The sequence below is a fragment of the Passer montanus genome, unplaced genomic scaffold (genome assembly GCF_014805655.1).
Source record: "Passer montanus isolate IOZ18808 unplaced genomic scaffold, ASM1480565v1 scaffold10, whole genome shotgun sequence".
Lineage (NCBI taxonomy): Eukaryota > Metazoa > Chordata > Aves > Passeriformes > Passeridae > Passer > Passer montanus.
In genome coordinates this window covers 28,641,907-28,669,645 of record NW_024356505.1, presented here as the reverse complement: position 1 = coordinate 28,669,645, position 27,739 = coordinate 28,641,907, and the positions used below count along the sequence as shown (strand labels likewise).

At 37.3% G+C, this 27,739-nt stretch overlaps 1 protein-coding gene across 2 annotated transcripts in view; it reads left to right on the top strand.

Moving 5' to 3' along the window:
* The window catches only part of MPP7 (membrane palmitoylated protein 7), a 147,373-nt gene extending 121,786 nt beyond the window's left edge, over positions 1–25,587 (top strand). The window contains exons 13-21 of one of the 2 annotated variants that reach the window (XM_039709823.1): positions 1,202–1,222; positions 1,323–1,334; positions 2,442–2,483; positions 9,366–9,536; positions 16,243–16,323; positions 18,133–18,226; positions 19,310–19,418; positions 20,913–21,056; positions 22,433–25,587. In XM_039709823.1, coding sequence (XP_039565757.1) covers positions 1,202–1,222; positions 1,323–1,334; positions 2,442–2,483; positions 9,366–9,536; positions 16,243–16,323; positions 18,133–18,226; positions 19,310–19,418; positions 20,913–21,056; positions 22,433–22,612 — 854 coding nt within the window. In that variant the 3' untranslated portion in view covers positions 22,613–25,587. The remainder of the gene's footprint in view (positions 1–1,201; positions 1,223–1,322; positions 1,335–2,441; positions 2,484–9,365; positions 9,537–16,242; positions 16,324–18,132; positions 18,227–19,309; positions 19,419–20,912; positions 21,057–22,432) is intronic. The other variant, XM_039709830.1, reaches the window with a different exon arrangement.
* Positions 25,588–27,739: the final 2,152 nt, after the last annotated feature.

The following is a 27,739-nucleotide window of genomic DNA, read 5'->3' as shown; positions in this document are numbered from 1 at the left end:
ATGAATCCAATGCTTTCACATTCAACTCACAAAACTGTCTACACTCTTTCAAGGCACCAGATGTGGTCAGCCAAGGAGTGGTCACCTTAGAGGACTTACCAGCCAACTTAAGCCATATGGTTGCCTTGACCATAGAAATTAACTTTAAATAAGATTCAGAAAAGTATTCCAAATTAATATTTTAAAATGTAAGTCCTCAAGAAAAATGGTACCAAGAAATGATTGTACAAAACAGTATTTTTCCTGCGGCAGAAGAGACTCTTAAATCCATTTTGTGACATGAAATGAAAAGAGCTCTTCATGTGGATATATGCAGGAGAATTTTGACCTAGCCTTTGTTTTGTACATTAGTTATGCATAAAATATTGTAAAATGGCTCTTGAATAATTTTTCACATTCTGAGAAAATACATGCTTCATGGAAAGTCTTTGAAATTATTATATTTTAGCCCTACTTATCCACATTCTAAAGGAAATTTGAATGAGAGGTAGATTGTTAAATCTCTCTATAAATCTTAACCTTAGTGTATAATATCTTTGTGAACAGGCATTCATTATATTTATCTTGCTTTTCTGTATAACCCCAAAGATGATTACAAAAATGTATGTTTTCTACTGTCAAGGCAGCAGAAATTTATTGATTTACTATAGGAAAGGAGAAAGTCTTATGTATATCTATTACATTAGGATAATGTCAGAGAAAAGATTACAAGAGTATGTGAATACTTTCAGCATGTTTTCAGCTGCAATTGTAGGCCTTAAAAAAAAAAAAAGAGGAAAAAAAGCCACAACCAAAAAACCTTTTCAAAATCCATTTCAAAGGGCAGCTCCTACTGTAAGTGCAGAAAAATACTGAGATCATGTTCATGGTAGTGATTCTTCAAAAACCTAGGTTGACTGATTAATTGGAACTAACAAACTTTTTGTTTAATACCAAAGAGATCTTCCATGACTGCAGGGTAAGGTCATTTCTATCAAATGAATAGTAGAAGAATCATATATGGGAATTTAAAGTGCACATAGTATTTCAGTGCCTTTTTACATGCTTTTCTGAGTGTAGTTAAACTCTCTACTGGTATGTTGGTATATGCCTCAATATAATAGGTGCTGTCAAGAGAATTTGAGAGTAGCTTACATACCTGAATTTTTTCCTATTTATGAAGTATTAAACAATAATACTTTGTCTTTTTGGCTGTTCTAAGATGAGGAAGCGGTTGAGTGTGGTAGGTGCATTTTTCTTCTTCGATTTAACTTTTCTTTCTTAAGTTATGTTTTCACTCCATTTAATGATTTCCTTTCCTATTTCTCCTTTGTGCTTCTCAGAGGAAATTGAAGGTACATGTATAAAAGTTTCCCTGAATAGCCCAATAATTTTATTTAGAGAACATGTGTTTAGAATTAAATTGAATATAGTCCAGTGTTTCTAGGAGATGTTATATATGTGATGCTTTTATATTGCCACCAAATACATTGAATAATGTTTTAAAGTAGCTCAAAATACCAGAATATTCCTAGTTGCTTCATTTAATGATCAGTAATTTGAACTGTTGTTTTAAACTTCTTTCTCTCTCTTGAACTTCTGCAAGATATGCATAGAAAAGCAGTATGATAGAATAATACTGGCAGCACTTGGGTGGGCTGGGATAGAGGGAGATGGTTCTGAGTTAATTACATGGCTGTGAGAAGTCCTGAGCTTCTAACTAATACTGACAGATTATTTCTCTGAGATGGTAGAAGGTTCTTCTATGTGGTATCATCATTACTGTTTTCCCTCTGAGTTTCCCTCTGAGTGTAGCTGGTTATTGTTATGTTTGCAGCATATGTTAAAGTAATAGCAGCTGATCTCGTGTTTTTTTTTGTTTGGTTTGTTGGGTTTTTTTTTACTTAAGAGGCTTTTGTTTATAAAAGCATTAGAAACTGTAGCTCATATTTTTGATCAAAGGGCCTCTGGCATGTAAAAATATACATTATAGCTATTTTATATTAAATGAGAGGATGTGTTTTTGATCAAAAACCTTTCTGTCTAATCCAGTGAGCCAAAACATAAAGCTGAAGTTTGATAATGTATAGTTTACAAAAAAGCTTGATTTACATCAAATCGTTTTGCTTTCTTTTAAGTGGCATATTTTCTATTAACTGATAAAACGTGAATAATGCAATCTTAGAATTTTTTTAGAATGTTTGTTGTCATCACAAGTCTTGCTTGAAAAGGTAAAAAGATCAGTGTGCATGCTGCAAAATCCAAGAATATCTCCAGCTAAAATATAAAACAATAAAGATTGTTTTATGTTTTTAAGAAAATGGCTTATTGAAGGCTTTTTAATGCTGTGCTTTGTACAGTTGTCATTTAAAAAATAATTTCTTCTGTATTTTTTGCTGGGCTTCTAACTTTTCTGCTTTATTTCTTGGCTCTTATTCTGTATGCTTTTACACTTCGTCCAGAAGATGCTGAATGTGCTGGTCACAACAGTGGATCCTATCTAGGTGAGCAATTGGTTACAAAAGACAATCTTGTTCCTTTCTTTCAGCTTCTTTTCCCTGGAGCTACTGTGTCGACTTTGCTTTTGGGGGTAATCTGCATACAAATGTCCTTACTCTGCATGACAAATGCATGAATATTAAGGTTTTAAACATGGCTCATTGGATTTGACATAAAGGGTTTATACAGTGTATGCCTTTACCTGGTTAAACATAGGCTAATAAAATACTGGTTTGATCTTAAAGTCAAAATTTTTAAAGTACATGAAGCAAGCTATGTGTTTAATGAAACAAAAAGGTTACCATATCATGAAAAATTACTTAAAGACACTCTCAAGGTTTTATTCAAGTTTTGTATATGCATTTTTTCTTTGTACACGTCTCTCTAACCATTTTGGGAGGATTCAGTAAGAATGCAGAGAAAATTTGCAGGCACCAATTCTTTTTCCACATTACAAAATATCAGTCATAATAATTCAGTAGCTTAAATTTAGCTTTAAAGCTGGTCTGAGCTCAATGTATCATTGCGGGGAATGGGGAAGAGGAGGGGCAGGAGTCCTTTGGCTTCATTTTCAAGATTCCAAATTTCAAACAAAAGTAACATTTAAAAAAGGTGAATGTTCCATGATATGTTTCAACTTTTTAATTTGTGCCATTTTGAAACCTATGTAAAAATATTTTAGTTGAAACCGTCCAGAATTCCTGCCAGCTGAAGGCTGGCTGGAGCAGATTTTGTGGCAACAAGCCCTTTTCCCAAGACTTTCATCCTCCTACTACAAGAGGAGTGGGGAGAAACTTGTCAAAGTACTTTTGTATTTCCAAGCCAGTGGGCTCACTGAAACATCCTAGACCAATACTGTAAATTGGAGTTGTTTTCACATTGGACTTTAATGGTTTTAAATGTGGTGTATAAACTACATCAGGTGCACACAAAGTATATCAGTATATCATTGAAAGAACTCTGACCTGTTTACGAAACCTGAGTGTGGTATAATTCCATCCTGTGCTTGTGGAACTTGTGACTATCTGATCATGCTGAAAATACACTTCTGAGCTTTGTTGAGTAATCAGCAAAGTTCATGTTGAATTGTTGTAATTGTATTGAAATATTTGGTATGTTTGGAAAATGATAATTTGGATGTGATTCCAGATGAAATTCATTTTCCTTATCAAATAATTTCTTTGAAACATGACCCGCCCCCTCCGCCCCGAGTCTTTTCTTTCTGTATGTAAATACATACTGCATGAATTCTTAGGGTGAGACTATCATGGTTTTGCAATCAGATCTTAGGAAGGAGGCATTTTGAGGAAGAAGCTACTGTTGTCCCAGACACAAAGAAAAAATTATCAAGATGCATTATAGTTGACTTAGGCAAAACTTTACAAAAATTATTCAGAATTGCTTAGTACAGTTCAGGCAATGGTTTCTTTCTTGAGCGCTTCCATGTTGTGGAGTGTTGTCAGCAGTCCAGAGGTGGTACCTTCAGCCATCTCATGCTGGGAGTGTGGTTTTGGAATGAGATGTCAGAGAAGAGAGTCAGAAGGCAGAAAAACTAATGTTAGGACCAGTTTTGGGGTAAGGACACAAGTATATTCACTGATTGTGAATAAAACAAGTAGCTTTCTGGTTTAGAAATTCAAGGTTCCTTGGAACTCTTCACTAAGAATAATTTGTTTAAAATTTTCCTATCTTAAGAACAAGCAGGTAGGCTTTTGACAGCTGATGTTACCATTATTTTGTGTGCAGTAACAGGACACACTGATTTATAATTCAAACTGTCTCATGCACTCCAGTGTCTCCTTGTTTCACAAACCATATATATGGCTCTGGGACTGCAATCTGTGAACCAGATTACTCTGTGAACATCCAACCCTCTCTGAAAGGATATACTTCACACACATACAAGGTAGTCATGAGGAGCACAGGAGGAGGGTGTTCAGAAGGCAGAATGTCTGAACCATTTTGGGTCACATCTTTTATATCCAAGGCTGTACTGCTATTAATTTGAACCCTCTCCTCTAAAGTGACTCAGATAAATTTAATGATTTTTCACCAAATTCTAATATTTAAGCCATAGTATGGTATCGTATGTTTCTGCTGCAATTTCCTGAGGAATTGCTGAGGAAAACATTAGGAGTTTGCCTTTGCCAAGCTTAAATTCTGGTTACATTGCTTGAACCTTTATGAACATACAATAAATACAGATGAATATCATCTGTTTACTATTCTCAATTTCGTCTTTAAAATCCAGACATAATCTAAATTTTTATTAACCCTGTCTAAATGTGCAAGCTGGGAATCAGTCCAGAAGCAAACATAGTAAGAAGTCTGCTCTGTGTTTGTGCAGTTCCTGTGTAACAATAGAAATCCTCAGTATACAAGCCAATGTAAAAAGGGTGGAAAATAATATCCAGAAATATCTATATTGTGTTCATACAAACCTAGATAATGACCATGGTACCAAACTTACTTTTGTCAGTAATATGAATACAAAGGGTGCTCTTAAATGCATTTAAAATTAAACAGAAGTTGTTTACTCTAAGATGAAATTAAATTCAGTGAAGAACATATGTAATTTAAACACATATTAAGCACTGATTTCAATGCATGAAAATTAACAAAAGCCCATTTAAGTGCTTTATAGCATTCTGGAGTCTTACTTGTGAATTTATGAAGCATGCATGAATTTATATTTTATTATTTCCTGTTAGTGTAGTCTGTCTGAATTTGAGAAATTAACTTTCTATTTTATTAGTATATTTGGACTGAAATTTACACAACATAGTTGCAACCTACTTCTTCAGAATTATGTCATTAAATGTAAATAAGCACAGCTATTTACATCATCATCCTTTTAATATATTGAAAGGCAGGCAGGTTCACACATTGTGTGTTTTCAGTTTGTTTCTGTGTGAGGCCCCAGTGGATTTCTCTGTGCAAGTGTAAGGATGTTGTTCTGAAATGACAAAATGTATATTGCTAATGGTTAAAAGAATAATCAAACTTTTCTGCTAAGGTGTTTTTTTTCATTCTTATAGTTCTAAGTGATTTCTCTTTGATTTTTGGGTCTTTATTAAGTTTATTAATAATGATTTTTTATTTCATATTGAGAAGTATAAGTTTTGAAGACATCAGTAGTTTAAGAACATTTGTTCTTAATATTTTCTTCCCAGAGCCTGCTCTTATTTCACCAAATCTGTTACATTCCAGCAGTAGTTTATAGGTTTGCATGTTCAGTAAGCTCCTAGACGTGTAGCTGTAACCAGTGAGCTGGTGCAAGCTTCTCAGTGCTCAGGAGATTATGTCGCTCTAGTGATAGAATTTTCCCCTTTTATTTTATAGTCTGCATACTTGGCAGCTAAGGTTAATCTCTGCTGATACCCATATTCCACAGACAGTTTAGCCTGCAGCTCCTTTCATATTCATCAAGGTTTATATTATCAAATATTCTGGGCAAGCAATGCGTTTTCCTTTTGTTCTTTATAGAAATTTACTTTTAACAGGAATAATTTCATAGAAACCTTTTCTGTTGCTATTAGTATTGGATTTGGTTGTCTGTAGTAATCTTCACTGTATTTTCAATTTTACTCTATTGTTAATTTAAATATATTAATTATGTTTTCAAAACTATAAAATATGTAAACATTAGTAGAATATCTTTTGCCTTTTCATAAATGTTTTTATTCCTTAAAAGTACAATATTGTTTCAGTTCAGCTTAACATTTTTTGTGCAGTCGTAGTTCCCAACATAAAATGCAATTATAAATGCAGACATTCAGTAGAAAATATTTATTAGCATTTCTATAAAACAGCTTCTAGGTCACAGTAAAGTTAAGCTGTATATGAGAGGACATATAATGGCCGATGATGAGCAATGAAGATGCTTTCAGGAATGTAGCAGCAGTATCATACAAGTGTTGGATATACATCCTTCCTCTTGGAACTGTATGTGTTCCTTGGGTTTGAATGTTATTTAAAGCAAACTTTCTTGAGATTCTGTATGGGCTATTCAGATGGATTTTGAGGAGCAGTTTAAAAAACTTTTAAATTGAAAATAGTCATAAAGTGGCGAAGCAAACAGCATACCACAAACTTCTAATAGTTAGTAGTTTTACAGAGGATCTTCACCAGCACCCTGCAGACAGGCCAGCCTTACTCTGGTTTCTATGTTTTTTTTTCACATTTGTTCTTTTTAATTAGTATATTTTATTTTATGTGGTGTCTAAGTTCTGGTTGAACTTGTTGTTGAGCTTTCTTAAATACAAAGGACATATTACTATTTTCATTTTACAAATGAGTTTCAATGGCAGAAATATCAAACATTTTCTTCAAGGAAACACCTGTTAGCAATGGAATGATATCACTTGAGTCTTTGTCATGTTTTCTATGGAGCCTGTAAAAGTAACAAGGGACAAATCAGCCTGAAGACAGAGCTGAAAGATTTTCTCCTTTTTTCAAGGAGTGAAAGAAATGAAAGTTCTTGAATAATTACTACCTGATAGTTTGCTAATGAGATCTGAATAAATTGGTTGGAGAAAAGAGGAACAAGTTCCTTTTTTTTTTGCCAAAACCTAAAAGTGGGGATTGAATTGATAGGAACATTTTGCAGGAAAAAAAAAACTTTTCCTGAAGATTGCACAGTTCACCATTTAACTGGAGGTTGAGAAGCTGTTCTAATGGTATTTTGAGACTGATCAGGGGCATGGAGCTGTTGTTAATTGTAAGATCAACACCAAACTGGAATGGAGACCACTGACAGAGCTTAATTTGATCATTATTCTTACTTTTTTGCCTTTTCTAGATACATGGATTCTTGGTCTTGTAACAAAGCTCTTAATTTTGTAAACTATTTAGTAGTCAATGGTGAAGAATTATTCTTTATTTTTTGTCTATTTTTTGTTTTTCCATAAAATTATTGTAAAGAAAAAAATGCAACAAACAGAATGATTTTCATGGTTTTGGGAAACTTTTTTTGTTGGTGTTTGGGTTTTTTTAATCAGGAGCATTTTAGATAAGGCCTCAGGAAACTTGTACCTCACTTCATGTGTCTGTAGTCTGTATTGCTAAAGCTGCTTTTAACCTTCCTTTATATAGCTGTGAGTACACGTAGCCAAGAGAACGTCCTTGTGTCACGATGGACTTCACCATAGGGCAGGCAAGATCTCCCAGGCCTTCTTGTGGGGGTGTAAGCTTTCCAATAGAGCATTTCTGTTTCTGACTGCAGTCATTTCAATGGCAGTGTTATTTCAGTAATAACGTAACCCAGTCTATTTCATTATGTTTTCCTATCTCATATTCTGATCTTTTTCTATGTCAGCTCACCTCCTACTTAGTCTGGACTATATTGTACTTAAAATATCATCTGATCTGTCTGTGGATGCTAGTTCTTTTCCCTTGTCATAGATTTTCAGTTTACTTTTTCATATTTTGAATATAAATGGTATTTGAATATTTTGAATATCATGGTATTCTCAAGCAAATTTTTCTTCACCTTTTTTGTGTATACTTGTGCTGTAGATTCCCATAGGTATAGGGGTTCACATCAATTAACTAACTTGGTTAACATCCTCTGTGGTCGAGGTTCTGTGAGGATTCATGCTCAGTGAAACTGTGTGTGTGCAAAATGCTAAGCCTATAACTAAGCCTTGTAACATTTCTCTTCAGATCTTGTGCTAAATATTTGCAGAACTGAATCTTGAACTTGTACAATATTACCTTTGAAAAATAAATTATAATATGACTACTTCTCAAACACCTAAACATAAGTGCTGTTATAAGAATATGAAAACATTTTGCTGAAAATCTGGGGTCACTAAGAGTTTACACGTTTACTGTCCCATGAAGTGTTCTGGGGAAAAAACACCAACAACTTTTCCAGTATTTAAAGTATAGCTTGTGTTTTACTCTCCTACCACCAGACAGTGAAATCAGCTTTGCAGTCTTCGCAGTCTTTCCTGTACTTTCTTATAGAACAAAAGCGGTGTTGTAGAGATACCAGTAAAATTTAATGTAATGCAATATAAAGGATTTATTTGAAAAACTCTAAGGTAGTCATTAACAGAGGACTAAATTAGTTTTTAACATGTAGTGTAAAATGGGTTTTTGTGCTGTTCTGCTTGAAAATGCCTATGATTTTCTCCTTTGAGAGTGCTTAAAAGCTATGTGAAATTTCAAGTCTTCTCTGTAAGGCACAGTAGATATCACACAGTTGATGCAATTATAAATATAGTTTTAATAGCAATATTAAATTTAATTTCATCATATGGGTACTGTGTTGTCTAAGATGTTTCTAGTAGTTTGTAATTTAACTATGAGTGCTTGGATTGACTACTAAACATACTCAGGAAAGGTTTAATGCACATTTTTAATATACTACCAGCATGGAGCTAAGCACAAGAGAATTGCTCAAGGAGTTAATTCTCATTAACCCTTTCAACAACCAGATGTGTTTTTATCCTATGTTGTATTTGATGTCTGTGTGCCATGTTGATTTAATAGACATGTATTAGATGTGGTATGAGACTCCAGCTTGCATGAATTGCCTTGTGTATATAAACATCAATTTATAGGATACTCAAATTGTCTAAATAATCTAAATATATTAACAATTTATTAACAATTTTTAATAGCAATTGTATTTTGCGGTTTGTTGTTGCCAAGGTTCTGTTTTTATCAGTAATCTTAATTTTGCAGTTTAAATAGGTACCTGATATAGTTTAAAAACTAGTTAAAAACTCTAGGAAAATGTCATTGTAATGACCTGGCTTATTAAACATAATACACTTTTTATTCCATGCTCCAATCCTTGAATGTTTGGAAGAGACTGTTTTCAAATGTTTTAAGAAGACTTATTTTCTTACTTTGAAAAAACCCTGTTCTTACTGCAGCTGGTTTTAGAAGAAGCTTTCGTCTTAGCAGAAAAGATAAAAAAACAAACAAGTCCATGTATGAGTGCAAGAAGAGTGATCAGTATGACACAGCAGATATCCCAACCTATGAAGAAGTTGCAAAATATAGACGACAACCTAATGACAAATACAGGCTTGTTGTTTTGGTTGGTAAGTTGTTTTCTTTATTTTTGACCTGGTAAAACAGAGACCTGCTGATTAGCACAATGCTTACCAGAAAGTCATTTAGATTGGAAGGGATCTTGGGAGTTCACCTGGTTCAGCTTCCGACTGAGTGAGATCAACACCAGGTTCTGAGCAGGTTGCTGATGGCAGCAGCTTTGGGAACCTGTCTTCCCATCATGTCTTTCCTGTCTTACCTCACACCTCAGTAAAGAGGTGGTTTCCATCTTTTCAATGAGTGTCAGAAGGGTGCTGGTGGGTCCCCCCAAGACATCTCTTCCCCAAGCCAGGCAAGCCCAGTTCCCTCAGTCTCTCTTACAGGTCATGTGGTTCAGCTCCTGACCCTCTTCAAGGCCCTCTGATGTCTTTGATTCAGTTAATCAACAGTATTTTAGTGCAGGGCTTGCTGTGGACAGAGTATTCCTCACAGGGGACTGACAAGTGCGGAGTGAAGGGGAAGAATCATTCCCCTCTATCTATGGGCCAGGCTCTTGCTGGTCCAGCCCAGTCTCCTGTTACCCTTCATTGCTGCCAGCAGGCACTGGGGACTCGTGCTTAGCTCTGCCCACCTGAACCCCAAGACCCTTCTCATCCAGCCAGTCAGTCCCCAGCCTGTAATGCAGAACTTTGTCCTCATCAAATTTCACTAAGGTCTGCCAGCCTATATCTGGAGCTCTCTGGTTGGAAGTCCTGCCCCTGAGCAAGTCACTTGTATCACCCATCTTGCCATGGGCAAGCTTTGTAAGGGCCTAGTCTGTGTCATTGGTGTGGATGTGAAACAGAGTAGGACCCAGGGAGCTCCCCTTTTAATGAGTCATAGAGCACAAACCAATAACCTCTTCCCTTTGAACATGCTCCATTTTTTCACCTGTCTAGTAGTCCACCTTTCTAGACAGAATGTCTCAGCTTGCATATAAGGATGCTTTAGGAGACTGTGTTTAGAGCTTTCCTAAAGCAAGGGGACATGACATTAAAATACAGCTACCATGGTTACAAGTCTGAATGTGGCAGTCAAGCTGTACTAAAACTCAAAAGAATTACATTGATATTCCACTCTTAGTGATCAATCAGTATATCTATGTGGGAAAAAAAACCAAACCAAAAGAACAGGATAAATACATGAGATCAAAGAAGACAGACAATAAAAGTGGTAAGAAACAAAACCACCTACTGCATTAGAAAAAGTAAATAGACAAGTAGTAAGAAAGGTGGATGCAATGTGGACATCTATAGGCCAAGGATGAATGTAAGCATAGCTGCAGAGGACTCAACATATAGCTTAGTCAGCTTTCTGTTCTTCTGTAATCTGACACTGCCGTGGCTTCCTCACAGCTTTTATTATGTAATCAAAATGCCTTGCTTCAGTCTCCCAAAAAGACAGAAAGTGCATTATCTTAAGCTTTTCAAAGGTAACAATTGGAGTACCAATGAGTAACCTTCACTACGAGTGAGTAACGTCTCACTGATTATTGTTTCCGTGGCAGTAACACATAGGCTGATTCTTCATTAGCAAAATTTCCCCCATTCTGAAAGCAGCAGAGCAGAGAAATATGACCCTCTATCAGGGACTGTTAGGAACTGTTGAGTAGCTGTGTTTTTATATCGCTCATATCCAAGGGAACATTAAATTGAGTTTTTAATAAACAGTTTTGTCACTCTCCAGCACTAAAAATCAGCCACCTACTAGTGTGATCACTGTGAGATTTTGGGTAATATACAACAAGTAATAACATGGCTGAGTTGATTTTACAGTTACATCAACAGAGTGTAGTGCAAAAGTGTGATAAGTAGACTTTTTATAACAAATTGCATATGTCTGATCTAAGGAATGCCTAGAGATTCCATTTGATTTTTGTTGTAATAAATCAAATGAAGAAAGAGTGCTTTTTCAGTAACAAAAGCAATTCAGAAATTTATTGCGGACTTCAGTAATTCTAATGTTTTTTCTCTGGATATTAAGAGCAGCTTAAGTCTGGCCAATGCCGTAAAAATGTCTTGGACAAAATGTGGAAAAAACTAGCAGAGCTAAGCAATACAGGTATAGTAGAAGCAAACACATTTTAAAAGCTTTTTGTGTGCCAGTAGCAGCATTCCATATAATACATCGAGTATAATTTGTATAGTAGTACTAGGAAAGAAAGGGACATATAATTAATTTATAGCTGTAATCGGTGGAGGCACTAGATGTCTGTTGAGCTAGGTCTAAATATATTATTTATGTTTAAAAGGGAACATTTAGGTTTGGTTTTGCCTTTTTTTAGGGGTAGGGAGTTTGACAACTTAAAAAAATCACTTCATTTTGAATTGGTCTAGGCTAATTTAAAGAACATGAATTGGACACCCAGTAATTTCAGTGCCCTGTTGTGTGATACACACTACTCTCAGGTTCAGCTCAATATGTCAAGATTTTACCTTGCCTGCAAATCTAAGTTCATGAATAAAGCCCTGCAAATCCTTGGGGCTAATATAACATCATTTGAAGCAGTAATGATACAAACATTTCTGTGTGCTTTTAATTGTTAGAATTGTAATGTGTCTGCTAAAACCAAAATTATCCAATGTTATGTCATCAGTCTCCTTCTAGTAACTTACTGATCCCAAGCTGCCAAGAAATCCTTAAAATCTTCCTCCACAAATATTGCCTACATCCTAAGCATTAGATACCTCACAGCCCTATCAGATGAAGGAAGAATATTTTAATATGACTTGTATTATTTAGACACTAGAATTTTCATTTATATTAATGAGGGAAAAGCCCTGCTCACAAAGTCTTCTTCTCTGGTTAATTTTAAGAGCCAGAGTACCTAAATTTTATTTCCTTAGAGTTAGAATGAATGTGCTGCATGCAATAACTTTATCTGGCATAGTTTCAGCTAAGTCAGAGCTTTCTGAAGGGGCAGGCAAAGTGAAGTTGTCAGTAACAAGCCATGAGCACTTGTCCCCAAGAACACACACTGTTCTGTGCATGCAGTGTGATCATTGGAGGTGTGCAGAGCCTTTCAGGAGCTGTGGTCACCCATGGTGATGCCTCTGTCCAAAGTGGGCAGTGGTGGAAGCAAGGACCAGAGGCATGTTGCCATAAAGGAGAAGTTGTTACTGGTGTCTGACACGATCAGAAAAGCCTCTGTCTCTGAATGAGGTTGTCAGTACTTCCCACAAAGATGTGCTTCACTACTGCAAAGGAAAGGAATCTGGGACTGAAAAAGCTCTCTATTTGTTGTATTGCTTAGATTTTCTTTCCTTTTTTTTTCTTTCTTTTTTTTTTCCTTTTTTTTTTTTAACCCATTACCTCTGGTTTTATAATGAAGGAGTTATGATGAGACCAGGTCTATTTCAGAGCAAAGGAGGATGAAATAAAAGGTGATTTTAACTCTCCACCTCTCCTGGCTTAGCTTTAACATGTTCAGTAATGGCTTGCAGAGTCTTAGTTGATCTACAGCAGTAGTGCAGGAAAATGGCCTACCGTGGCCATGCTATTCCAGTCAACTAACAGGACAATGAAGAAAGAAACCTGTAATTGCTATCTGCATTAAAGCTTCCTGATTGAAGGCATGGGAAGGTCAGCAAGGTTCAGGAACAAATGCATAGGATGTAACATAGTGCCTAGCCTTGCCCATGAGAACACCAGTTTGAGCTCACTGATCCTACTTCAGTGAACAGCAGATCTCAAAGTACACTCCCACTGCTTGTTAAAATGTACTGAAACACAAAATAATGAGGTTCTCCTTTCCTACCACACTGAGCTGAAGTCGGACATGCATGTGCAGTCATTGCATTGTAGTGTACTAGGAACTGAGCCACAGAGCCTCTCTCAAGGCATGTCTCCTACTGGGTTCTTGTGATCCCAGCAGGAACATTGTCATCTAACTCACAAAATCTTTTCTGAAAGATCACTTTCCTTTTCTTTTCTTTCCAAACGTCTACTAGGAGCTCATTATGTGTCTGTGGGGGAAGAATGGCTGGTTGGCTTAACCCTCCCAAGACCTAAACTTAGCTTTTTCAGTTTTCTTCAGATGTGTCTGTGTGGTACAAAATTTAGTGCAAGTTTTAATGATTGGTAGTTTAATTCTGCAGATGTCTCTCAATAAAGTAAGGTAGGCACTGCAGTCCACTTGTGCAGGATTTGACCATTAACATGACTTAATATGCAACAGCAAGCAGCACAAATGTTCCTTTAAAAAAGTAAGCAAAGTATCTCTAAGTCTGTCAGCATAACTGTAAATATTGCTGCCTGGGTTGATTTATAGTAAACCAAAACTACACTACAGACATGGTTCCGGCATGCCTTATATTTGACTATAACAACCAGGATTATCCTTTTAAATCCTGACACTTTATTATCTTTTTGAGTTCAAATTGTGTTCAGAGTCATAACTATTAGAAACTGGCATCTTTCTGTGCTGCATGAAAATGAAAAGAATAGAAGGGAACTGTATATTAACTTGGGAGAGATAGTATAAAAATCTACATAATGGATGGCTTTGCTGAGCTGAAATCAGCCTTCAGTGTCCATATGCTACAGTTATGAGCACTCTGTGAAGACAGCACTGAAAATAAGACTCTACACCTTTCAGTAGTTCAATTTAAAGATGATTTTAAAATGTTAATCTGGAAGGGGAGACAGTAGTAGTGAAGTTGTGATCTGGAAACAGAGTTAAGCTAAGTTTCCAAAGCATGTGTCACAGGAAGTGAAGCCTGGACTATTTATATATAAATAGAGCTAAAAGCATACTGTTGATTTGACAGCATGTAGACTAAGGAAATAGTATTTGTGTGGATTTGATGGAAAAGATTTTTTGCTTAAAAGTAATAGAGTGATTTTTAAAAACTGAATTCCGTTTGGTTTGGTTTACTTTGCTAGGATATATTAGAGTTTTAATTACTTTTCCTATAAAAGTCCATATTTGCCTTAAAGAGCTAAACTATTACAAAAAGGAAAAAAACATTATAACAAAAGTAATGCCATTATCTACATAACACATTGCTGTCCTCTGCAGACATGCACCAGTAGAGGCTGCTGTACACCATATTAAATAAACATTTATACATACTGATAGATTAATTTACAGGAAGGTCAGAGATGGAACTTGAAATCTAGTTGTGTGTTTAACTGATGTGAACACATAGAAACTTTAAATCTAGAAACTCTGAGATTTTACAGCAGAACCATAGTCTGGGGGTAGCAGCAAAGTAGCAAACACTTGCTTTTCATCATTATGTGTTTCAACTCCAGACAGGGTGTATGGTCATTGTTACAGATAGGAACCTGAAGGTACTGAAGCATCAGTCTGTTTTTGGACTCTCACTAGTAAGAAGTGGTTGCAACACTATTTCATGGAAATGTTTATTAGGTTTTGAACATTTTTACAATGTTTAAAATGTGTTTGTTAAGAAGCACTCCACACATACATGTGTCCCTTTTACTAAATGTTCAAGAATTTTCCTTAAAACCACAGGTATTATCCTTGTATTATTTAGGACATGGTTCCAATGACTCATTCTCCTTTGCCTTCTGCTGCTGTCCTGGCTCTGTAGAAATGAAGGCTCTCCACTGTCAGAAATGTAAGACCATGCAAAGCTGAGCTCCCTTCACACACAGCACCATGGCCCTGTCACCGTGGCAGGCAGGCTGGAGCCCTGCATGAAGGGCTCCTGGGGACAAGCAGCGAGTGCCTGTGGAGCCTTTGAGACCTCACAGGACAGAGTGCCCTCACAGAGACCTAAGGCACCACTGGCAAACAGCTAAGAATTAGGGACAACTCAAAAGCCAAGAGGAACATCTTGCTCTGTTGCTTCTAGTACAGCACTACTCAAGTGGAGGTGGAGGAGACGGGTCAAAAAAATTCCATGCAGTCTTTGTTTCTTCCTGCCATCCTCCTTCCAAGAGTGGTCTCTCTTTGGCAGTCGCATGAAGAAGGAAACATTTGCTTTGGACCTGTTCAGACAGCAGGCAGGAGACAAGCACAGTTTAAAAGAAAATCAACAACAAAGAAAGAAACCCAAACATCCCAAATGGGTTGTGACCTGGCAAGTACTGCCCTTCCTTCCCCTCTCCATGCAATGCCACCCTCACGCAGTCGAAAGGTGGATGGTGACAGCTCCAGGCAGCCAGGAGCTGGGCAGTGTTCCTGCCTGCAGCAGGGGCTGGAAGGAGCAGTGCTCCCAGGGCATGGGAAGGTGGAAGCAATTGTCCCCAGGGGCATCTGGTGCAGACAGGGGATGCAGCAGCAGGAGGGAGTGAGGCCATGCTGACACACAGAGTGCAGAGAGTTTGGGGGCACTTTGCACGTGCCAGCTGGGGTCCTCTAATCTTAAACTTGGGGGCATTCTGGCAAAAAAAACAGCCAAACCAGGTTTTGTTCTGGAAAGCTGCAGGGGTTTGTAGTAGAGCTGAAACGGAGGTGGGTGCACACTGAGGGTAGCTGCTGCAGAAAAGAAAGTCAGCTTTGCTGGCAATTTATTTTCACTGATATTTCCTCAATAATAAAGTCTGAACAGAGTAACTGCCAACTGCATCCCCTGAAATTTGTCAGCTCTGTATGTGCTAGGAGAGGCTGGAACCATGGGCGTTTCCAAATCACTGACTAAAAGGCAGTAATATCACAGCTATAGGCTATGTAGTCTTACCTTGGAGCATACTTGCACCTGAAGAGACAACTGGCTCTTGGGAAACAGGACAATTTTTTTCTTTCAGGTCCTGTAGGGGTTGGGCTGAATGAACTTAAACGGAAATTGCTAATCAGTGATACCCAGCACTACGGGGTGACAGTGCCACGTAAGTAAAAATGCACTCCTATTCTCTAATGATAAACTTGCATTATTAGCCTTTATTATTGTATTACCTTTAAGGTACTTCCAAATTTGGGTCTCTAAATGCATGCTTGGCATCCAAATTGCTTTTCTTATTTTTAAAAGTGCTGCTGCAGTTCTGTATTAAATAGCATTGATTAAACTGATGGAGCTTTTTGGCTCAGAGGCATTGCAGTACACTTTCAGTACAAGTTTAGCATGATTGATGTCAGTGAGGTTTAGTAAATGAAACTCAGCTGAAGAACACCCTGGATTTGGCTGTAAAGCACTGAAATGTACTCTGTTACCAATGCTTGCATTCAGCAAACTGGCCTTTATCTGTTAGGCTGAAAAATGAAGATTGATGATAAACAGTTTAATCCAGTGAATAAATTAATTAAATCCATTTGATTAGCTTTAGAAGAGTTGATTTGCGGATATTTTTTTCCTCTATCCCATCTGACCAAGTAGTGTGATTTTTGTAAAATTGAGTAACATTGTATTTTATCAACTTCTACAATTCTTTACTGGGTTTTATTTAATATGGAGAACTCAACAATTTTAGACTTTGATTTCTTGGTTTGCTTTCTACTTGTACCTTCTATAGGGATCCTTCAAAAATATGGCTCCAACATTCCAAATTTGGGAGATTCCCTCTCAGGTTTTCTGCAAGTGCAGATATTCTGTGAAGTCTATATGTATGAACGAATTTGCTAAGTAGAAAAATTATTGCATTTAGTTTGGCAAGTAATTTCTTTTGTATATAATTGCTTCAACTGGGTATTGAAAGCAACAATAACAAAAAAGCTAGAATTTCCCAAAATATTTAACACATTGAAGTATATGCAATCATTTGCCCAAAAATATTTCTCTAAAAGTTGACAGAATTCATCAAGCTGCCTTCTCTCTTTTCTCTTCCAAATTTGTGGTTATAAGTTAAAACAAACATGTAAAGAAATCCCTCTCCCTGAAATTCAGTAAGTCAGGACTTGGAGAGAGAGCGGGGTTCCTGTCTTGGAAATGTTCCTCATTGTGTCAGCCTAAGAAAAGGAGTGACAGATCAAATGGCATTTAAGTCTGTATTGCTGCAAGCAGGTTTTGTATGTCCATATGTGATGAAGAATGGATGATGCTGTAGTGTTCAGCTTGTTTGAAATAGGATGTTTTAATGGGTTCATTAATCATAAGTGACAACCCCACAAATATTATAAGCAAAACCCTTATACCTACTTGGGGGAAAATAAGAAGTGCAAATAATACAAGGCTACTGAAAGAAAATGGAATTCTATTTTGATCACGGGATAAAGAAAAGCACTAAAACATAAAGTTCACACCCTATTTTTTTATTACCCTGCTTGACATACCATAGCTACAAGAGTTGTTAATGAACATAACATTTTATAAATCAGGATGGTGTGCTTTGTTTCCCTTTATGGTCTCATATGCTAATAAGTTTAACAAGAGGCAAGGCTGGGGTAATTGTTATGGACTGCTGTTCCTTTTATTATTAATCTGTCCTCATTTTATTGGATTTTTCCACTAGTTAATAAAAAATGATGATCTGATACTTGTGCAATAGGTTTTTCCCTGATTTTCCTGCATGCATTTAAAACTCAGTCTTGTCATGTGCTTGTGTGCTGCCTACCAGATCCAGAGCAGCCTTATGTGCTTCAGAAGTGAGGGAAGTGCTATGCTTAGTATTGCACAAAGAATCTGTGCTTTTCAGCTTTTCCTGGTTTCCATTATATTGTTTTGTGCATATTTTTCTTTTTTTTTTTATATGATGAAACTGCAGACACTACCCGTCCAAGGAGAAGCCAAGAAAGTGATGGTGTCGAATACATTTTCATTTCCAAGCACTTGTTTGAGACAGATGTACAGAATAACAAGTATGTTGAAGAGATTTTTAACTAGAACTGCAGTTAAAACAATGGTTTATTACAAAATGGGGCTGGTTGTTATTTTAGATAATAAGTCAAAGTGGATATAAGTTGCAGTGATTTGAAGATATGTTAAAATTACGTGTTGTTATATAAGCAGCTGGGGAAAAATACGGAGTAAAAAATCAGTATGTGCAAACACAAGAGTTTCTAAGCTTACAAGTAGTTTCAGTACCTCAGCTTCTCAAGGAGACACTGAAATTATAGGTGCTTGGGATGGGGGAGCATTCTTTTAATAGAGCATCTTCTGTCATAGCAGTAAAGCACTGCAGCTCTAGGGAAGGGGGGATGTGGAAGTGCTGCAGACGTGCCTGAGTCAATGTTTGCATAGTTCTGCTCTCTTTCAGGCCAGGCACTTCCTCTGCTTTTGAATTTAGAGATCTACAGTGAAGCCCCAGCCTGTACACCCTCCAGAAAGTAAACTAAAATGAAGAGACAATGGTAGCATCGTGCTCCCCAGCAGCCTGTAAAATTCTGTAGCTTGAAATTCTGCCCCAGTTTCAGAGGGCAAAAGTGTATTAGACACAAAGCTGTGGGTTTTATTGAAACTTCAAACTGTGCTTTGCTTTTCTGGCAAATAGTGCTTGTACTTTTATAGCAAATAACCAGCCACCTTGGTTCCACCAGCACCGTCATCACTCCTCCTCTTCTGAGACAGAGAATTTGGGTATTCTGTAGTGTGCAATGAAATTTCAGTAGTTTCTATTGTTTAGCTTATCCACTGTTTTATTGCATTGCATTAGTTCAGAAAAAGAGGTGATGGAAAACATTAGTGGGCTGTTGGACTGCAGTGCTTTTTTCTCTTTAACTGTAATACAAGCAGGTGTTACTGATTTGAAAGCAGTAAAGTAGAAGATTTCTTAAAATTGACATGCTGAAGTACTTGACAGCATTTCCTTTATAAAACACGGTAGAACTCTCATGTAAAGTAAAATATTTTTGCTTCTGAATTAAATCTTATAAAGCAAACTGGTAAGCTTTTTTTCTGGAGAAAATGGAAATTATTTCAGTTGTTTTCACCTTCTGCCACAGGTTTATCGAGTATGGCGAGTATAAGAACAACTACTATGGTACAAGTTTAGACTCTGTTCGATCAGTTCTAGCTAAAAACAAAGTTTGTCTGTTGGATGTGCAACCTCATGTAAGTAAGCATGTCTTTTGAACTCTTGTACTTCCCCAGATTACATACTGGAATTCTGGTAAAAAAATATTTCTCAAAAGGTGTACTTTATCCCACACTGAATGACTGTTCAGTGGGTTTTCTTGCTACGTTTATCTAAGCAAGGTTCTCTGGAAAGAGATAAATATACAGCAAGTAAATAAAGGAATTGGAAGCCTGCAGCATAATACTAAAGATTTAATTACAGAATGCTCCTGTATTTCCATTTATCTTTCTGTTCGTTTGGGCAAGAGATTGTCTCTGAAACTTTAATTTCAGAATAGTTTTGAGTTATCACCAAGTCCAGCAACTCTCTCTCACATGTTTCACTAGACTGTTCATGCCAAAGGTTTCCATGCAGGATGGACATGAGTCAAGGAATGCACTAAATGTGATGTTGGCTGGATAATTGTTAAGAATATTCCTCTCTAAACTATTTTTTCTTGCATTGACCTTGTCTTTCAACCCTGCTGAACAGCTCCACTGGGAATTTTTTTGCTCCTAATAACCATAGTGCTTCTAGGAGCTGGACTAGTTTGTTTATATCCAGCCAAAGCATCTCTTCTCCAAGGGTGGCCAGTGTATGGCTTCTGAGCCCTGGCAGCTTGTGCACAGCTCCCAGGGCAGTTTTGGATGTGGGGCTGTGCCCTGGGAGCAGGGCAGGGGCTGCCCTGGCAGAGGAGTAGCCAGGGAAGCCACAGCCCATGCCAGGGGAGGAGGGGAGATGACGAGTCCATTGCCTGTCCCACAAAGCCTGTGCTCCTGCAAAGCACTGAATTCTCTTGGGGACCCAAGCTTGTGAACCATTCTGGGGTCCCACTCTCCAGCATGGGGTTATCCTGTGGACTGTGGCAGTGTGGAGAGGACAGAAAACTTCTGACCATCCACCCTCTGCTGCAGCTGAATCGTGGACCTGCCTCTAACACCACACAGAACTCACTCAGGAAAAATGAGCAGCAGGGAGTTGTGTGGTGGGCACACAGTACTGAAGAGAAAAATCATTGGCCTTGTGTGAACAAGTGTCACAGACACCTCTTTCTGCTAATGTTCATGGGTACAGAAAGGGTTATTCTTGCTAAAATAAGACACCTCTTTCTGCTAATGTTCATGGGTACAGAACATTGCTAAAATGGGTTGAACTTTTCCTCCTCCCCTGAATACCTGCTGTTCCCCTCCATCCTCTGCTGCCAGTGGCACTGGTGTGCACGACTCAAACTTTGCCAGACTTCATGGGGCTTACCAGCAGCCATGTGGAAATCAAGACCAATGCTCACCCTTAGAGAAAGTTCTCTTACCATTCTGAAGATTCTTCCTAGATGAATCAGTGCTGGTCAGTAGAGCAGGATGGCAGTAAATGAAAAATACCTGCCTAGAAATCCTTTATGGGTTATTATGGTCAGTGGGGAGATTTGTTTATCTGCAGTAAATTCCACTGTGCAAAATAAACTAATTAATTAAAATCTTTCCTCTTCCCAGACAGTGAAACACTTGCGGACATATGAGTTTAAACCATTTGTTATATTTATAAAACCTCCATCACTTGACCGATTGAGAGAAACTAGAAAAAATGCCAAGATTATTTCAAGTAAAGATGATAAGGGAACTGCAAAACCCTTTACTGTAAGTATAATTAGACATGGTAAATCAGGAGAACTCGTAAAGAGTTTTCTTGTAGCAGTTTACTTGAAAATAAAGGTGATCTCTGGTTCTTATTGACAGCACTTGTCAGGGATTACATGAGCATCTTGCTGTTTCTCAACCTCTCTCACATTGCACATTTACTGTGATGTTTTCATTGTTTGATATGCTCATGGGTTTCCATGCTCCTCTGACTTTATGTCATGAAAGAACCCCCAAAGTGCAAGCATATCTTTATAAGAGATGATGCTGTGGATCTCCTTTAAAAAAATTGCACCTGGGCTTAGATGTTTCTATTCAAAAATGAGAATTTATTTGTTTTATCAGCTGTATTAAGGGGTCTAAATTTAGAGGAAAATGCAAATATAAAAACCAATTGAAAAAGTATATGGTACTTTAATAAAAAGCCCACATTTGTGGATAAGAGAAATAGAGGGTTTTTTAAATGTTATAGAAAAATGGAACATTGTAAGAAAGAAGAAGTGGTATCTAAGCAAGTAACAAATGCTGGTTTTTGTGAATAGTCAGAAAAAAAATAACATTACCCAATATTAACTTACTTGCTTCCTTGTAATATATTTTATAATATTTTAATTGAATCCACAGCAAAGTTGATTATCATTAGATTGTTTATCTGTATTTACAGTGTGTATTGTTTTTCCTCATTCAGGTGTTAAGATTTTTTTGGTTTTGTTTCAAAGTGAGCCACAGACATAGTCACAGACTGTATCTGTGTAGAACGTGCATTTGGAATAGTTTGGAAATTACATTCTGTAAGAAAATGTTGGTTTGTGGTATATAAAAAGTAAGAGGAGTTTGTTCTTAAGAGCAACCTTCAGGCCATTGTTTAGTAAGGACAGGTTTCATCTCTCAAAGTCATTTAAACAAATTACTAAGATTTGTTCCCTCCCCAAACACAAAATCCACTAAGCCAGATCGAACAAGGCATAGAATGATTACTCCTACCAAGCTCTTAAAAAGACTGTGCTGTAAGTGCTAATAGCAAACTGAGATTAAATAATGAAACTTTAAATGTATCATCAAAGTAAACAGCTAGAAACATTTTCCACTGATGCTGCTGAAAGAAAATGTCTCCATAATTACTGTGCAGTGACTAATTGTGTCACTACAAAGGGGGAGATGAAAGAATTGCCTGTTGAGCTGAGTCAACTCATCAGAATACTCTCTGAGATCACTTGTAATGGTAATCTCTATTTTTTTTTTTAATTAGAGGTACAGTTTCCATCTCCTGATGAGATAAGAAGTAAGCAATTAGACCATGTTTAATACAGAAAGAGTTTATGCAGGGCTGCTATGGACTGGCTGTGCACTGATCTTTATTGCACTGCTCTTACTAGGAAGAAGATTTTCATGAAATGATTAAATCTGCCCACGTGATGGAGAGCCAGTATGGCCACCTTTTTGACAAGGTGATAGTCAACGATGACCTCGCTACAGCTTACAGTGAGCTTAAAACAACGTTTGACAGGTTGGAGACCGAGACCTTCTGGGTTCCTGTCAGCTGGCTGCACTCATAGTAACGTTTTAAATAGACAAAACCTCTGCTGTTGTATCAGCATCTAAACCTTGGGCAGGGTTAGGCCTTTACTCGATGGCCACTTTCTTGGGAGGAGGGATTTCAGCTCTTCTGAGCAGCAGGTTTACTCTTCATGCACTTGGAACTGGTCTTGTTTTCCTGTGTCTTCAATTCTGCTGCCCACGGTTTGGGGTAGAACAGTCAGATTAAACCAGAGATTTACTGTGCTCCATAAAGTGAGCCAATACTAGTGTAGCAAAACTGCCAAACACCTCTTTATCATCATCTGTGTGTTTCCAAGGTGAGTGTTTTTAACACAGAGTTTTCAGAAGATACAAATTGGTGCTGGAGACCAGCACTTCAGTGGTCTTAAGCATAACTATAAAAGAGCACATCAGCACTTGGAAGTTATTGCCCTTTCAGTGCTTGGGAGAACTGAAACAGGCAAAAGAGACCAACATTTTTATGAGGAAGACACCATAGTTTTACTTATGTATCAATGTGTTTTTACTTTTCTAGATGTGAACCTTGTCTTACATGTACAGACTGATTTAAATATTCTTTTGCAATTAACATAATCATGGAAAGAAAGATGTATTCAGTGGCTTAATAGTGAAACACTCAGCTGTGAGCATGCATGGATTGAAAATATTTTCAGGCATGCTCTGTGGCAAAACAAAGAAAAGTCATGGGAATAATTATTTAAATAGGAAAAAAATGTGGGTTAGTGTATATATAACTTCAAAGTCTTTGGGATTAAACTTCTGTAAAATCAGTGGCAAAGTGATGTGAATAGCAACAAAGTAGAGAATAATTTTTCCTCCTTCAAATTGATTTTAAATATTTTTGGCACACTTTAGAACAATTTTCCCATCAGAAATTTTCAAACAATGAGGAAACCTTGGACATCTGAGAAGCAGTTGAAAGAGATTAATTCTTTTTATTGTTGAGTATGTACTGATACTTTTTAGCAGTGTAACATGTATCTTGTCTCCACTCAAAAATAAATTAATGCTGTAGAGTTCACTGTAAAAAACATTCTTGTCACTGGAAACAAGATAGTTGGAAACCCCACTTTAAGATTTGATGTGTCAGTGTTAAGCAAATGTATATTAGAGGATGTATTTTTAATATAGATAATTTGGTATTTTTCTTTACTCACTACTGATACGCAGGAAATGAGTACAAATGTAAAGACCAAGTAACACCTGTGTGTTGTGTTGTGAATATGTCTTGTAAGTACAGAATGTGTATAGGAACTCGCTGACTTCAGATCATCCCATCTGTGGCATTCAAACAGGAAACCATTATTTCATGTTAATCTGTAAAGAGAATATAGCTCTCTTGTTTAAAGAAAAAAGAATTTAGTGAAACTTTATATATTTATGAAAGGGTTGAAAAGGGATGTTAAGTTTTTAAATTTCTTGTCAATGTGATCATTTATTAAAGAGATTACTAGTCTGTAATTTGAAACAGTCTCTGTAAATGGAGCTCAACATTCCATGTAAATATTTTATTTCAGTTCATATGCTGATAAAGCCATGAGGTTTTGCAGTTTTATTCTAAATGTGTATTTAATGTGTGGGCCATTGCATTTGGCTTAGAGTCTTATAAAACAAATGAAATGCAAGAAACAACAGCAAAATCCCTGGGAGTCTGGAAAAGTTTATGCAAGAGTTACAGATGTACTGAGTCCCAGTATGGATACATGCTCTGCTTGAACTGCTCTACTGTAACTTCTGTGAAATTTCACCATTTTCCTGGTGGACCTAAACTTTTTTGTAACATAAATAGGAATTAGTCGATTAAATTAATTGCATAGAGATTATCTGAGTTGAGAAAACATTTTCTTTTTTTTTTTTAAATCACTGAAAATCAAACTATTTTTCAGGGGATATGGAATTCAGTGGGTCAGTTTGCCTTTGCCTGTGAGATGCCAAGTGCCTTCACCATCTCTTGAAATGGAGAGGACCCTTGGCATCTCTCAGGATGTAGCATTTCCAACAGGAGGGGCTTTAGTCCTCACTAAATCCCTATTAGCATTATTTCTAACTTGGGCTGTCTTGGAACACTGGGGTACAGTCACACTTGCATAAGGGACCTGCTTTTCTCTTTGTGAAGTAGATGCTAGAATAATCCTCAAACTCCCTGGCAGGGACGGTTCTGGCTGTCCTGCAGGCTGTTTTTGCTGTCTTTTTGAAATGAATGAATTGCCACTCCTGGCTCGGTGTGGTCTGGAGGATCCTGCGCGGCTCTGCTCTCCTGGGCGGCGCGGGGCTCCGCTGCCCCCCCAGACCCCGACCCTGATCCACGGCACAGCCTGCCAGGAGGCTCCCACAGCCATGGCTGCCTGCCCTGTCTCTGAGCCAGGAGCTCATTCCTGAATGGCAACACCTGCACAAGGAAGGGAATCTCAAAAACATAGATCCAACCAACAGAATAAAACGTGCGGTCTTTGACGAGTCAGAAACGTTTTTAATTACATCACTAAATTGCTCTTTAAAAATCAACATTATTGCATTATTCAGCTTCAAAAGCTAAAAATCAAAGCCCTCCATGAGGCAGGCAGAGATGACAGTAGGTCTAGGCAGAAAAAATGTCTTAGTCAAACAGTTTCAACAGGATAGGAGCCTGCTTATCATGATGGATCCTGAGCTGTGCTGAACTGTTCTGGGATACCAAGGGGAATGGGGAGGGGGGTGAATTGTTCCTTTGACTCCTAAGAATTTGGGAACGAAGACAACGAAACATGTTTCCAATATTCCAAATATTCAAGTTGTGCTGTGTGGGGTTTTAGAGAAATGTATGTTTTGACAGTCAAGTCCAGATGTTTTTATTGTGTTTTAGCTGTTTGCTGTAGTCAAACAAAGGGTAGTTTTTTTTAATATTGTACCAAACTCTATACTTGAATTCACCATCAGGTCCTTGGTTGATGTCTTACCTTCTTATGCAAAACAATAAATTATTGATATACCACCGAAGGTGTTTTTTTTCTTATTGAAAATTGCACCATAACATATCATAGACTCCTAGAATGGTTTGCGTGGGAAGGGGACCTCAAAGATCATCCTGTTCCAGCACCCCTGGCATTGTTAGGAACACTTTCACTAGACCAGGTTACTCTGAGCCCCATCCAGCTTGGCCTTGAACACTGCCAAGGATGGGGCATCCACAATGTCTCTGGACAACCTCCTTTCAGTGTCTTTCCTCCCTCCACCTAATCTAAACCCACCATCCTTCAGCTTAAAGCCATTCTCCCTTGTTCTATTGCTACACTGACTTGTAAAAAGTCCCTCTCCAGCTCTCTTGTAGCCCCTCTGGTACTGGAAAGTGCTATAAGGTCTCCTCAGAGCCTTCTCTTCTCCAGGATGAACAAAATTACTTTAAAAGGTAAAATGCCTAAATAGTAAGTTATTTCATGGGACTCTATTCCTTTTAATGCTCCAATTATTGTAAATGGAAAAACAAAGCACCCCAGAACAAGGATAACAACTCTTAATCTTTCATTTTCATTGCCAAACTCTTCTTCAGAATTGATGTTTACCCTTTTCTGTAGCCCACCTCATAATAAACCATTTTCTTTCTGAGGGGAAAAGCTTACATCAGTGGATCCAACTGAAATGTCAGCTCGTCTGGGCTTGCAGAGTCTTGGAGTGTTATCCAAGCTGTTGACTCGGAGTGTTTCACCAGACACATAAACTTCTAGACCACGCACAAGTCCCGTGGGAAGTTGTGCTCATTTGTAGGACTCAAAGAAAGTAATGCTTGAACTCAGTTACTTTTTGCATTGTATTATACCTTTTCCAGGAAAAAAAAATAATAAAGTAGCCTAACACATACTAGGACTAGGAAGAAGACTTTTAAGAACCTTCTGTTTGTTTCAGTGCACTATTCTGCATTTACTACATCTACTTCTGTTCAGGTTTCTACTGCGTGTGGAGAATTTCTTCTTCAGTAAAGCTTGTATTTAGCTTTTGTGAGATTGTTTCGAAGGATGAATAGTTTCTTCAGAGATTTGAAGTTAGACTTGATCTAGTCTGTTTTTGCTACTGCTCTCTCTACAGTCATTTCCCCACAGGATTAAGAGTTTTCTGTGTATCAGTGCTTAAAGTCATTTGTACTTGATATTTGCCCTAGATCCTTCTGCTCTCAGAGTCATTACATATTTATCATATATTACCATGATTAATGTATGATACCAAGCATTCAACAGAAAAATGTCTGAACACAAATTCAAAGGGAGACTGTAGGTGTATTTGTTGTTTAAGAATTCTAGTGCTAGATAACAGTTAACGGTTTCAGCAGAAAAACACACAAAAACATTTGGAAACAGTTAAAGTCTGGTCTTAAATTTTGTCTTATGTTAAATGGCAGTACAAATGAGAGAATTTGGAGTTCTAGACAGCTGGAGACTTTTCCCCTCTTGATATCTGTGTCTGAAATACAAGTTGGATATTTGGAAGACTCTATGGAATGATTTTACATCTCTGTAGTAAAACAGTATGGTATTTTCTGTAGCTGAAATCCAACATTTGAACAAAGAGGGTAAATCGTGTGATTGTTGAGACTTAGTTTTGCTTCTGTTTCAGTTGTACACTTACATCTGTTTAAACCAGTTTTTGAGGACTCAGTGGCAGAAGCTGTCAGCTACACATTTCAATCTGTGGAGAACCATATCCTCAGAATTTCCAAGAGGGTTCAAATGGCTCAAACAGTATCTGAAAACTTGTTGATAAGAAATAGAGAAAATTAGGTCACAATTTCTTTTGTAATTAGATCTCTTTTCAGTAGCTCTATTAATATTCAGAACTTGCATATGCTAAAAAAACCCCAATAATTTTAAAGTGAAATTTAGATTTGTGTTTTAACAAAGATATTACAAGCTTTCTATAGGATTATACACAGGCTCATAAAAACTTTGGGTTTGTGTTTTAAAGGGAGGCTCTGTGGGTATGGCAGAGATGAACTAAGAATGTTACAAATGCAAGTACTACCCTGAAAATGCATCTTTGGTTTCGTAAACCACTGAACAGGAGGTCAGAGACCTGGCTGCAAACGTGCTGCGGTTTCTGTTCCTTCCTTGGTAAATACAAATAAGCACCAGTAAATCTTCACTGGTAAACAAAGC